The 15,031-nt window shown below is 39.5% G+C and overlaps 1 protein-coding gene across 1 annotated transcript in view; it reads right to left on the bottom strand.

Annotated features, from left to right (window-relative positions):
• Window positions 1-15,031, bottom strand: part of UQCC1 (ubiquinol-cytochrome c reductase complex assembly factor 1) — a 92,743-nt gene that overhangs the window by 37,271 nt on the left and 40,441 nt on the right. The window contains exon 7 of the mRNA XM_081033588.1: window positions 7,426-7,534. Coding sequence (XP_080889714.1) covers window positions 7,426-7,534 — 109 coding nt within the window. The remainder of the gene's footprint in view (window positions 1-7,425; window positions 7,535-15,031) is intronic.

Genomic DNA, 15,031 nt, shown 5'->3' with positions numbered 1-15,031 from the left:
TTATCTACAGTTGACCCTTAAAAAACATGGGTTTGAACGCTGAAGGTCTACTTATATGCGGATTTGTTTCAATAAATACTGTAAATGTATTTTCTCTTCCTTCGGATTTTCTTAACATTTTCTTTAGCTTACTTTATTATAAGAGTACAGTATAAATACATATAATATACAAAGTATGTGCTAATCGACTATTTATGTTATCAGCTTCCGGTCAACGAAGTTAAGTCTTGAGGGAGTCAAAACTTCTATGTGGATTTTTTCACTTTGCATGGGGGGTGGGGTCAGCGCCCCTAAGCCGTGCATTGTTCAAGAGTCTACTGCATTCATACACACACACACACACCTTTTTATCTTTTGCTAAACCATTTGAAGATAGTTGCAGGTAACATTTTACCCAGATACTTCAGCATGTATCTTCTAAGAACAAGCACATTCTCCTACACAGTACTACAAAGGGTACTGTATGCTATTGCTAAGAAGTTTGAATTTTGTCCTATATGAGATGAGGGCCCTCAAAGATTTCTAGACCGAGGAGGGACATACTCATATGTGGGATTTAGGAAGAAAACCTCTGCCAGGGATACAGTGGGAGGGTTCAAGAGTGGGGAAGTCCAGGAGCTAGTGAAGAGGCCTTGTGTGACAAGGGAGAGATGATAAGGATCGACATGAAGCAGTGGAACAGAGGAGAGAGAAAATCCAGATCTATTTTGGGCGGAAATTGGACAGGCCAACTAGATGCAGAGGATGGCAGGGGTTGAAGATGACTTGAAGAATTCTGTCTTGGGGGGCTGGATGGAGGGTGATGACATCAGAAGTGAGACAGGAAACACAGGAAGAACAGGTTCATGGAGCTATTTATCCCTTGTCTGCTGAGCGCGACTTATTTAGAAGTATCAGCGACCCCTCAGGGAGGTGTGGAAAAGGGTTTTGGCTGTGCCTAATGCACACAGCTCTATGCAGTATTGTAACTATGGTACAAAAGGTAATCAAATGGAATAGGGCACCCAGAAAGACTGGAGGCAAGAGATGTGATGGGTTGGAGAGCTGAACAGTTCTGAAATGATGAGCTGAATCGGGATTACTTAGCATGAGGAGTAAGTACTTCAACGGATCATAGAAAGGCAGGACAGGGCATCGAAGCAGCCAAGGCTTGAAAGTGGAATTAGGTCACTGTCTTTCTCCTACAGAAATGCCATGAGATAAACTGTAGTTAACAAAAGGGGATCAAATTCACTCACTCACTGACTCATTCAGTCAAGAAGAAATTTACTGAATGCCTATTATGTACAAAACTCAATTCTAGGAGTTTATAGGAACACAAAAACAAATAGGAATTAGACCTCAGGAAACTTACAATCTCTAACTGAAGGTAAAAATGACCATAAGAGAGATAAATAAATGATCATGTGCACAGATAGAAGATTCATGCTTTATTGAATTTCAAATACAAACAGGTTTATAACTTCTCTTTCAGAGACATGCCCTGAAATAGTGATCCAGTATGGCACTCAGGACAGGCAACCAGAACCATCAGACTGGCATGCTGGGTGCATGTACCCTGGCATAGAATCAGTTGGAAAACCACCTAAAGCACATACTCCACGAACTCTTGCTACCTCGTAAGGCCTGAGGGTATAAAACTTATATAGAGAAAGGAATAGAGACATACATCTTCATTTGGACCCTATTTAAATTCATTAGCCAATTCCAAAATGGAATTGCTCTGCATTCTAAGAATTTAGCCTTCTCTCTGCTAATGAACAAGCATCCACTCCAACAGCTTAAGACATTTTAAAAACTTTCAAAAGATAGACTGATATCTGAGGACAAACATATATTCTGATTTTAAAGGCCTCGAGCCCAAGGGATGTCTTTGTATTTACACTCAACCATACTATTGACCACAAAAACTATACCATTAAATTGATTCTTATCTTTTAAAAATATACCTTTGACGGTTACTTTGTGATCTAGAGATACAAAGTATAGCAAAATTTTTACCTCATGGTAAAACAGGGGAGTTTGAAGTCTGGAAGTGGGGGGAGATCTGAGTGGAATTACAGAAGCCTGGAAGGAAATTTCCAGAAAAACTAAAATATGTGTAATTGTCATTTTGACCACCCCTTACAGATTTAAAGCTTTTGTTAGTTTAGAAACATAAAATACTGTATGTATAAGTTGATTTTTTAATCAAATAATTCCATTAGAAGAGGGGAAAGGATGGAAAAAGAAAAATTGAGGGTACAGGAAACAATTTGTTTTTCTTCCAATATTTAAGACTAACGCAGCAAACACATGTCCAAATAAAAAAGGATACCTCCCCACCCCACTTTTTCCAATACTCATGGTAAGCTTCCAAAACGTTCTTCTTTCATCAGCTGTTTACACATTCAGCCAAGGGGCAATGACAGGCACTTTGCAGACTACAAAAAGGGGTACATGTGATCCTGCCCCCCTCCCCAACCCACTTCCCCTGGAAGGTAGTCAACATACATGAATGACAATGACACAAATGTAGACAGTGAGAGCCAGAAGAAGGGTACATATAAATTATTACGATACTTCCAACTAGAGGAAACTGGGATTGGCTTCCCGTTTGGGGTGGAGAGATGTGAAGGAGTTGGGATTGGGATGTTAGGCCAATCCAGGCTTATGTACCACAGGAGGAAAGGCACAAGACAGGAAGAGCAAGGCATTCGGCTTGGCTGGAGCGAAGAGTATGTGAAGCAAGGATGGAATGTGATGTTCACTGAGTCTTACTATGTGCCAGGCACATGTGCTAGAAGGTTTTACATATTCACAGTTCAAGAAGAGCTAAGGGAAATTAGATTGGAAAGGGAGGCTGGAGTGTGATCAGAGAGAATCTTGCAAAGCAAAATGCTGGTACTAAAAAGCAAAATAGAATTTTACAAAGGCGTCCAGTTCAGCCCACAGCTCCACCTCTTCCTAGGCCCTCTCTGCACCAGCCCATCAGGCAGTTCTGCGAGGGAGAGCAGTAGACCATCAAGTAACAGGAGGGTCATCCTTATTCTGGAATGGTGCTAGCAAAAAGTCATCTGAAGTCCTGCAAAGGCACCCAGCATGCCAGGGCCCACTGATAAGGATAAACTTGTGCAGTGTCTTAACTAGCCCACCCCCACCCTTTCTTCCCACCTAGTCTCCAGGGCTTGGAAAGCTTAAACCTGCTCATTGTAAGCCACAAGGTGGAGATGTCTGGCAGGGCAGAACTGAGAGGAAGTCGTTTAGCCAGCCTAAGGTTACCATTAACACTTTGAGCCACTGCCTTGAGCTAATTTTTATGTTTGTTTTTAAAGTTTGGTTGAAATGTCACAAATGGAAAAATTAAGTAAAGCGCCCCGGTTAGCCACAAGACTGGACACACCTGGCTGCAGACCCAGCAAAAGAAACTTACTTCATTAGTAGGGGAGGCAGAAAGTCAAATTTACATCTGAAATCTGCCTGCACCAGGAGAAAGAGCTGAGGCCAAAGGCGCTGTCTGTTTTTACAGCTGTGTCAAGTCTTAGTTCTCTACTCTTACCAACACTCAGGAGTGAGGCAAGGGCCCAAGGAAAAATGGTCTCCAACCTCTTCAGCTGCAACTCAGCTCACAAAGGTTTTTAAGAACCAGTTAATGAAATAAAACAAGACCAGATGAGGTGATATAATGAACTTTATTTCCACAGCTAATTTATATGTTTAAATCCTAAATAATGTTTTTTTAAAAAGTCAGAACACTCTAAATTATTGATGTGATTTCTGTAACCTCAAATTTAACACTTGCTTTATACCAGCTTCAATGAAGATATATGAGTCTGCCTTATTTTTCACAATAGTTGGGCTCCTAAAAAGCTGGCAAAAAGCAAATTTTTGTAAAATGAAAAATTCCCACCAAACGAGACTGCAATTGTAATTTCAAAGTGCTTGATTCGAATTTCTGATTCGTCATTAATTCATAAGTGGCTCTATTAGTTCTGAATGTTCCCCCACACAAATCCACTCAAGTAAAGTAATGGCCTCTAAGAATTCTTTGGCACAAGAAAAATCACTACTACATTGATCAGTCTTATAAAGCCTTATATGAGTTTTCTTAAAGATGTACACCTGGGATGCCAAATAACACAGATAGATTTGCAAATTACCACCTTCAAATCACAGGTTGTCCAAGCTGAAAAGAAATCATGTAGCCCACCTCCATTCCCCCCCTTTTTTTTAATGAAAACACAGAAACAGAGGAGGAAAGACTTGCTAGCTAGAGTCAGAAACAGGCCAGACAGGCTCCAGACTGCCTTCTACTCCCTAACTCTCCAGCCACATGACCCTAACTTTCCCATTTCTTTAGGTTATACACACAGAGAAGACTGAAATCCCCTCTACATACACAATTACACTCAGAACTTAGAAGTGTTGAATATATAATTTTCTTGCCCGTATAAACGGTGTCTGCTTATACCATGAGACTGAAAAGGGGGGATGAAATCAATTATAATAGAAAAGCAATAATAGTAATTCCTCAACGCTTCCAAATCTCTTATTATTTTTAAATCATCATCTTTTATTTATAGTCTTTGTAACTAAACTGGAGCTAGGCATTTCCCTTCATGAAGGTGCACTGAAGAGTCTACTTGGGGAGCATTATGGATCATGTGAAACCCTGCTCTTCAAAGTGCCGTTGCCCCTTCCCTACCCTGCCCTACCAGTGGAGTTGCCCCTTCCCTACCCTGCCCTACCAGTGGAGTTGCCCCTTCCCTACCCTGCCCTACCAGTGGAGTTGCCCCTTCCCTACCCTGCCCTACCAGTGTCGTTGGCATCACTGAGGCTTTATTGACTCTCTGGTCCCACCTCAACACTACTGAATCAGAATTTGTATTTTAACAAGGTCCCCAGGTGAACTATAGGCACATTCAAGTTTGAGAAACACTGATCTAACACACTTCTCTACAGGGCAGCATCATACCTAGAACAATACAGATTTTTTAAAAAAATGGCTGAGTAAAATGAAAGGATAAAGAAAAGGAAAGACTAATGCTTGCAGGACTGCACCGATATATACACCTGGACCAGAAATTAAGAAATCAAGTATGATTTATCTGAAAGATAGGTGGACTTTAAAACAGAATCTCAGAGGCTGAAGTTCAATTTCTTCACCCAATGTTTACTGTGTAAGCAAGAAAACTGGAGATAAGAGAGGTCTCCTGTCTTTATAAAGCATAATGAACATTAAAAAGTAGCACAGGAGAAGGCTCAAAGTGTTAAATATTGTGCTGGAGATATACATGGAAATCCAAAAGGAAATTCATGGAGGAGGGGCAACTAAAAGGTTTTCCTGTGACCCAGAAGTCACATATGGCTCCTTAAGCTATTCAGGTTGGGGACAGGTGGCCCACATGGCTCTAGTAGTCCAACTTCCAGCACAGTTTAGTCAACAGTGGTAAGAAACAAGGAGAACTAATAGAAGAGCTACTGTGGAACTGCATGGCAGTCAGCCAAGGCTTTAGCTAGCCGGGGGTATCACGGGTCATCATCAATGGGATGATCTGAGTCTGCCAGCACCACCCTATGTCCACTGTGTGCTGCCAGAGTTGGGTAGTAAGTACTTGAGGGCAACTGGAACACTTGGCTGGATGAATAGCCTAAGGCTGCTGACCCCACTCTAGGCAGCTAGGACAGCAGACAGGCATGGCAGGAAGAAAGAAAAGGAACCAAAGAGCACAATTACAAAGACAGTTGAACAGTGACTCCAAAATAGATGATGATGACGATGACGATAGCAGCTAAAACTGTGACATATGCTATCACCTTCTTAGACTGAACCGATTTGCCAATAGGCTATTGTCCCAGAGAAAGGCATATAAACGCCAGTGAAGTATTCCCATGTCCACTGTGCTTCCTAGGCAGATCCTCTAAAGACAAGAGAATTTGAAAATATCCTCAACCCACTCTCAGTAGGCAACCATCATTTCCGTAACAGTCTCAAAGACTATAATTTTACACACATAGTAAGCACATGATACCATTAGACAATAACATAGGGATATGTGAAAATAATTACAATAAATGAAAGTAAACCCTGGGTGAAGATCTTCCACTTAACTCCCATGCAGCATGGAAAGATCTCCAAGACATATTATTGAGTGAAAAAATGGAAGTTTCATGTAAATACATAGAGGATGATATCATATATAATAAAATACATACACCCAAAACCAATACTACAAATTTTCTATGGATAACTGGAAAAAGTCTTAAAAGACAAATGCAAAGTTGAAACAGTGATAACTTCTTGAAAGGAGGTAACTGGCCAGGACTGGGATTTAAAGGGATTTCAGTCTTAGTTAAAACATTTTGAATTTTAAAAACAACTCTAAAGCAAAAACACATCTAATATACATTAAGTTTAAAAAGCCAAGATATAAAACAGTGTGTATAGTATAAGCCCACTTGTGTTATGTTACAAGAATTACAGTTATACATTTGTATTTGTATAGAAAACAACTAGAAAGATACATCAACTCTTAACAATGGTTACTTCTGGGAAGCTGGACTGGGGAAAGACAATCGTTTTTTCCATTAAGCGCTTTTTACTATACGATTTTTATTCTATGAACATGTATGACTTTGTAACAAATCTATAAACTTTGTTTACTTCTCAATCTACAGACAGAACTTTGCTCTGTAATGAAAGAAACCAAATTAACCCATTTTGTGACCCTGTCTGATGGTTCTGTTTTAGATGTTCCCAAGCTGGGAGGCAACAAAATGGGAAAACACAAAGAACTACAATCTAATAAAACATGGTCGAGACACATAAAATACACAAAATACACAAAGGAAAAAAGTATTTATATAACCAACTGTATTCTAATATTTTTGTTTCATCTTTCTATTATATTCTCTGTTATATATATACTACATAGTCTCTTTCCTCATGTTAATGATTAAGTGTACTAATGTGCATTTCCAGAAGGTACCTTGCCAAAAATATTCTTGGTTGTTAGTGATCAAGGAGCTGGTTATTCGGTACCTGAGAACAGTACAGGCCCCATGCCAGGGTCTTTTCATTCAATCTAAATTAGAGAACTGGTTCAAATATTGAATCGGTGTCAACAGCATAGTGTCCTTACACTGGATTATTATTAGATTTCCTCCAGTCACCAAATTCATCCCTATCACCATGTTTTAGGCTTAATAATCCCATCTCCATACACAGGGTATCCTCACACTTACCAGTGTGTGCAAACATATAAATAAAGCCGTCTGTGGCTTGTCAGTCTCCAGAGAGGCAGAAGTGACTCTAGCTGAATTACCACTTGGCATTAGGCAGCATTTCACAGAAATCTAAAAGCAAGGCCATTCTAGAACAAATAAAACTTCAACTCAGTCCCTCATTGTAGTTTCCAGGACCAGAATCTCACAGCACTCACTTACCCCCATGACTCTGCCACGCTGTTCAACATCCTCCCACATAAAATGAACTATGACGCGACACATGTATTTCCCACTCCGGCCTTCCTGCTTCATTCGGACAAGACACATCCTGGGTGGGAAGAAGACGTAAAGAGTCACTGGCTGTTTGCATTTTTCACCACACATTCCCACTGAAGGTCAGCTCATCTGAGTGAATTCAGCAGAGCAGAGAATCACAAAACTGGAAGTGATTTTTAAAAAGCTTTTATTGAGGTATAGATACCATAAACTACATAAATCTTAAGTGTACAGCTTGATGAATTTGTACATATTATGTACATCTATGTAATCACCACCCAGATCAAGGCATAGATTATTTAGGGCACCTCAGAGGGCCCCCTCACACATGGAAGGGACCACTTCAGGTTGTAGAAGATAAGGAAGTCTGAACCCTTCATTTTACTGATGACAACAGGAGTCCTACAGAAGTAAAGGAATCTGCCCAACATCACAGAGTCTGTAAAGATGGGTAAAGTACTGAGCTGTCCAATATGGAAGCCGCTAGCTACATGTAGCTATTTGAGCACTTTAAATATGGCTAGTTCAAATTGAGATGTGGTATAAGTTTAAGATTTCAAAGATTTAGTTCAAGAAAAAGAAGAGAAATATCTCAAATTGTTTATACTGATTACACGTTGAAATATTATCAGATATATTGAGTTAAATAAAACCTATTACTAAAGTTTTCATTTTTTTATTTTTGCTTTTTTTAATGGAGCTACTAGAAACTTTTAAATATGTGGCTTGTATTATATTTCTGTTGCACAGCACTTGTCCAGAATGTAAATCACAGAAAGTATTATGATTTCATCTGTGAAATTATCAAATTGTTTCCCCCATTAGAACGTAAGCTCCACTGAAGGTAAAGACCAAGTCTGGTTTTTCATTATTACTGTTATTTCCAGAGTTTATATATAGTAAGCACTCGATATATATGTGCTGAATAAATAAATGAATAAAACACCTCAGGGACAAATTCAGGGCTCCTTCCCCTTTTCCACACTGCCTTTAATCAATCCAGAGGGCTCTGTCTGCTTAAGACCTTACATAAGAATATGAGAATTATATTTATTAATTCGTAAGTACAATATTATAAGATATTATAATATTATAAGTACAATATTATAAGATATTACATATCTTATTTAAATATATAAGAATATGAACAGGGTCATCAACTTTCCAAGTTAGTTCCTAATCTCATTCTCATACTTATTTCTATTATCTCCATTAGTTAGTCAGTAGCTACAACTGGACTAATCACCTAAAAGACAATTCCTGTTTTAATTATGAAATATTCAGTCTGAACCAACAATTGTATCCCCATACACAATTAATCCTGCCCATTACAATCTACTAGCAATAGCATGGTACATCGGAATGATTCCAGCCTGGCTTGCCCCAACATCTCTGTTAGTAGCTAAGATGGAGAAAAGAAAACATACTTATCAAATTTGCAGATGACAAGACGCTGGGCAAGAAGACAAATATGCTGGATGACCCAACCATGAACCAAAAATACTTCAACAGGCTGTTTCAACGGGCTGAATCTAGCAGAATGAATTTGAACAGGAATAAATCTAAGGTCCTGTACTTCGGCCTAAAAGAACCCGGTATAGAGGTACAGGATAGGTGACTCATGCCTACCTATGTGTGCAAAAGCCTTACAGGCTTAGGTTGACAGTATATGTTTAGAGGGAGTCAAGAGGATGATGAGGTTGCCCCCAAAATGTATGTGGTTTTAGATACAGTAATGGAGATATGATACCTTCAATGTGCAAAGTTAAATCTTCTTTCTACTCAGCATAGATTGACTCTACTTGGAATACTGTTCATAGTTTTGAACATTATGTTTTAAAAGACAAGAGAAAGAGAAGAAAGGTCAGAAGACATTTAACCTGGAGAAAAACAGGAGAGCTGCCTTAAATATTACAGAAGAGTGATTAGACTGTCCAAGAATTTAGAATCAGAACCAATGTGTGGGCCACAGAAAGAAAAATAATTAACATTGAAATAATTAACATTGAAAGCAAAGCTTTCTAACAAGGGTTCCAATGATGGAATGGATAACCTCAAAAAGTAGAGAACTCGTAAATGTTTAGTAGGAACTCAGCTATCTGACAGAAGAGTGACAACCTGATCTCTATCATCCCTTCCAACCTTGGATCTGCTGATGCTGTGATTCTAAATGTGCAACTTCTGAACCCAGTTAGTGCCTAAGAAACACCATTTGTGACAGTACAAACAGCAGGTCATGGAAAAAGATTTGGCCACTTTATATAATATAGGGCATATTCCAAGGCAGAAACAAACTGGGGAAAGTTCAACAGTTCTTTTCATAAGATCACTCATGTCAGCCTCTCACGTGAAAAGAACTGTGTGTACTGATGCTTAAGTGTCGTCAGAGGCCAATTCATCAACAGCTATAGTGAGGTAATGGAATTCTTCATTTATTTGAAAATTCTGTAGTTTGTTAATACACCTGCCCTCTGAGGTTTAAAAGGCACAGATTTTCTCAGGCCATAAACTTATTAACTATATCAACATGGAGTGAAGTATTTTTTGTTTCACAGCTGTTTGTTCTGTAGCCCTTAACCGATAACAGTAAGCTCAAATGGTCATCTGGATTGAAAAGATAAAGCAAATTGAAGACACATTCAGGATGCTGACTGACAATTCATTCAATGAACATAAACTGAGTTCCTGCTGTGTGAGGGAATGTATATGGTTGGATTCTGTGGGGGTTAGAGTGATGGTTAAAAAGAGCCCAGCTTCTAGGGGAGCTTCCTAGGGGAGACAAAATACCGTGTTTCCTGAAAATGAGACCTAGACAGACAATCAAGTCTAATGCATCTTTTGGAGCAAAAATTAATATATATATAATTATATTACATTATATTGTATTATGCTATGCTATGCTATATTATATTATATTACATTATACCCGGTCTTATAGTAAAATAAAACCAGGTCTTATATTAATTTTTGCTCCAAAAGACACATTAAAGCTGATTGTTCAGCTAGATCTTATTTTCGGGGAAACACGCACGGTATACCATGTACAAACAGCCCTAAAAGAGAATGTGGTAAATGTCCCATGAGAAGCACAAAGTGCAGTGGAGTTTGAGAGGATTACTTTTGGCTGAGTGGGATCAGAGAAAGCTTCATGGAAATGAAACATTATACCTGGGGCTTGGAAAGATGAGCTGGACAGGTAGAGACAAAAGATAAAGAGAATTTCCAGTAGATGGAACATTATGAGCAGAGAGGCAGGGAGATGGAAGAGCTCAGCACACGTAAGGGAACAATGAATCCTAGATTTTGTGGGAGGGCAGGTATAGGAAACAGAAAAATATGCCACAGAGGTTATGAAGGGCTTTGAAAGGCCATGCTAAAAAAGTCTGGACTTTACTCAGTAGACAATGGAGAGCCACTGAATGTTTTTCAGGAAGAAGGGCTATAATAAGATTAGAACCTTGGCATTGATAGCAGATGAGTCTCTAAGAAGTTAACGTCATCAGAGTTGGAAAATGACAAATTTGGTGAATATTTACTTAGCAGAACTACAGTATTCAGAATAGTCTGATTCAGACATATAAACTAAAGTGTGCAACTGCCTTTTGAGAGATACGTAACAAGCAAAGCTTATTATAACCTATACCTATTTTTTTGCTGATACCAACAGTTTAGAAAACATGGATTCAAGTCTGCTAAGTGAAAGGAGGGCAAATTCTAATTACTCCTAAAACACTGTTCCTAATTAGTTCAAAAGACACTTAGTTGATGCAAAACACTTTCAAATATAAAGCTCTACAGTAAATTTCATCACACCTGGCTAACGTTATAAAATCAAAACAAAGAATCAGTCTCCTCATCAACAAGAAGTATAATGAAGACTCTCCCATGAATTTGGGAAAATAAGATTCTGATCCACAGAGCTGTCCAGTCACCAGCGTGGTACCACGTTCAGCTAACTGAAAGCTCAACTAATTTTTACCCTGAATGTGTTAATCTAATTCTCTAGGTAGTTAAGGACAGAAAGTAGTCCTGTTGTGAAGAACTTCTGTGTTTGCCCTCTTCAAGGAGAAAGAACAGAAGGTGGGGTCCCACATCTTAGAAAGTCAGCTGCCTGGAATGTCCAGACAGAGCAGCCGAAGGTCAATTCTTAGGCCACCTGACCTTGAAGCCTACACATTCAGTCTACTCCTATCTCTATTTAATAACTGTTTTGAATAGGTAATACATGCACATGGTAATGAAAACTAAGTCTCCTTCCTACCCACTTTCCCCAGCCAGCCAGTTCCTCTCTCTAAGGCAACCACAGTTAGAAGTTTCTTAGGAATCCTTCCACATATAATCCACAAACTAATAGGAATATGTGTTCTTTTTACAAAAATGGTAGCCTCCTTTTTCCCTATTTTTCACAATGATAGCCTCCTACACACACTGTTCTTACATTGAGAAAATACTTAAGCTGCTACAAAAGGATGTAAGTGAAGAAATTGCAATTCTAACTCTGTGTTTCATCCACAGATACCACAGTCACCCCAGTAAAAATTTTTTTAGGTGTCAGAGATAATAGATTTCCACCAATTTACATAGCACTTGTTAGGGTAACATCTGATCTAGCTGAATTGAGCTTATCTGGCAATTTTCCCTATTCTAAAAATGACTAAAGAATAGGAAGAAAAAAATCCTTGATAGCAAAAATGAACAAGTGCTATAATTAACAGCTAACACAACTGTGTGCCAGGCACTGTGCTGTGATTTAGGAGCACTATTTCATTTAATCCTTACAACAACTCTATGAGGCTGGTATTCTTACTGTCCCATATTATAGACGAGGAAACTGAGTCTTAGAGAAGTAACTTGCCCAGAGTTACAAGCCTAGTAAGTGTCAACAGACATCTGAACCCTGATAATCTGATCCCAGAGTCATATTGTTTCTCTGCCTCCTTTAATGACTAAATGAAACCCTCTAGATTCCATTTATTCTATTTTGTATATAATCCTCACAAGGGCAGTAAATTTAAGTTTCAAAACTAGCATCACATTAGAAATAGCATATCAGAAGGGAAAAGACTGGCTAACTTGAGGCTACAAACAACAAAAAGTAACTCTTGGTAGCCTAACAAGAAAGGAAGAAGGATCGGCCTGGTGGCTCAGGTGGTTTGAGCACCATGTTCCTAAACTGAGGTCGCGGATTCGATTCCCATATGGACCAGTGAGCTGCGCCCTCTACAGCTAAGATTGTGAACAACAGCTCTCCCTAGAGCTGGGTTGCCGGGAGCAGCCCGAGGTTGGCGCCGGCTGTTGTGTGCTGCCCTGGGCTACCGAGAGCTGTTGCGGGCTACCGTGTGCTACCATGAGTGGCCAGTGGCGGGAAGCCAGCGTGAGCGGCCGACCAATGACCGGCGACTGACTGCCTCAGCCCAAGGGAGCGCAAGGCTCATAATACCAGCATGGGCCAGGGAGCTGTGTCCTACAACTAGACTAAGAAACAACAGCTTGAACTGGAGTGCGGGGGGAGGCGGGGGGGGGGGGGGGGTGTTGAGGACTAAAAATTTACTTAAAACAGAACCAAAAAATAGTACAGTAACTGAGGTTCAATAGGGAAGGTAAACCCACCCCATACACCTCAAAGAAGACAGCCTGGCAAAATCAGTTACAAGTTATCAGGGCCTCCTGAATCATCCAGAACTTGTTAAAGTATGTTGGAAAGTGAAAAGAAAATGAGTGAAACAAATTCAAAATGGTAAACAAAAAAAGATTTGATGATCCTGGTACCCACTGCAAAACTAAGCTAACACTTGGCACAGGCTCTGACCAAATGACAATGTCTGAGTCAGTAAGTAAACTATTCCACAGCAACTGAGAATACTAGGTTTAAATAAAGGAAGAACAAAAGAGCTCTGCTTCAATTCACATCGTAGATGCATTCCTCATAACAAATGCTTAAATTAAATGTTGAGAGGTCAAATTACATTTTGCTACTGATTCAACTTCATAATTTCAGAGCTCTAGCTCTGTTCTGGGGAGATTAGAGTAGGAGGGCGGGGGGACTTCCATGCTAAAACATAATAAAAAATTCTTTTAAGAATGCAAAATAAACTTTAAAAGGGATCACTTTATGCTCAATTTTGCTGTGAACCTAAAACTGCTCTTAAAAATATAGTCTATTTTTAAAAATCTTTTTAAAAAGAGACAATCTAGATTAGGACAACAGAAATATTTTACAATGAAAATTGATTACCTGGAAGAAGCATATAAAAAGAATAAAAGACTGCATGCTTTAAAAAGAGACAATCTTGTAACAAAACAAAAAAAATTGTTTTAAATAATTTAGTCATTCACCTATCAAGTATTTACTGAGCACTTACTCTAAGTATAGACTTAATCTGCATAAACTACTCTGTTTAGGAGCAATTCCTAAAAGAAACCAAAAAGAAACTACAAATTTATTTAAAACAGAACCAAACACTAGTACAGTAACTGAGGTTCCATAGGGAGGGTAAACCCACCCCACACACCTCAAAGAAGACAGCCTGGCAAAATCAGTTACAAGTTATCAGGGCCTCCTGAATCGTGCGGTTTGATGCTGTTCCTAAATCTACAATTTATTATTGAGGTTTTAAGCTTCACAGGACTATCCTTGTCTCTCAGTGATTCCAGTGGCTCATAAATAATACTGATCTCTTTTACATATAAGGAAAGCAAATAACCCAGCTAGCAAAGTAAAGAAAAAAAGGAGCGTTCAAGCCCTACCTAGTCTGATGGCTCCCTAACATCTCTAAAAGGCAAGCGCAGAGACAGGAAAAGGGAAGAAAGACTCACTGACGAGGAAACTCAAAAACTAAAGCGTTGGGCTATAAATTCTGCCTATGTCAAATAATAATGATTACTACCATTTATTAAATCCTCCCATGTGAGACTTGTCACTGTAAGAAGCGTTTGCATTCACTATCGCTTTCAATCTACCTAACCACCTGACTAGCCTAACTATCCCCATTTCATAGAAGAGAAAACTGACACTCTCAGGAGGTTAAGTAACAAGACTGCACAGTGGAGAAGAGAGGAGCTGGATGAAGCCTGAGCTTGCCCTTTCTTTCCCCCAAGCCACAGTGTCACCCACTGTCAGCATTGGCCATTTCCCCCATTCTGTGACAGCACAGCTCCAAGCGCCTCTTCCTGCTGAATCAGACGAGGAGAAAGACAACACTGCCTGCAGAGTTCAAACGAACTGAGAGTTTCCCAGCCATGCTTTCCTCCTCTCTGCCTAAATCTGGGAGGGAAGAATTCTTGTTATTCCTGACACTGACCTCCTGCCATGTACTGGCAGCTCTGAGTATCCTGTCTCGCTTGCTCTATTTGGGCCTTCTGATAATGCCAGTTGTGTTTTGGCCTGTTTCTCCCTTAGGGTAGTTTAGAAGCTGCTCAGAGCGGATCTGATTTTGAATTAAATGAAGACTAGTGGGCACTCAGGCAGGTCTGTCACTCTGCTGCTATGAAGGAATCCCAAAGGGGACTTTTGCATAGCTTGTTTCCCTTATTCTACCACCAGCTGAGG

This window comes from Rhinolophus hipposideros (assembly GCF_964194185.1).
Source record: "Rhinolophus hipposideros genome assembly, chromosome: 22".
NCBI lineage: Eukaryota > Metazoa > Chordata > Mammalia > Chiroptera > Rhinolophidae > Rhinolophus > Rhinolophus hipposideros.
This window is presented reverse-complemented; position numbering and strand designations above follow the sequence as displayed.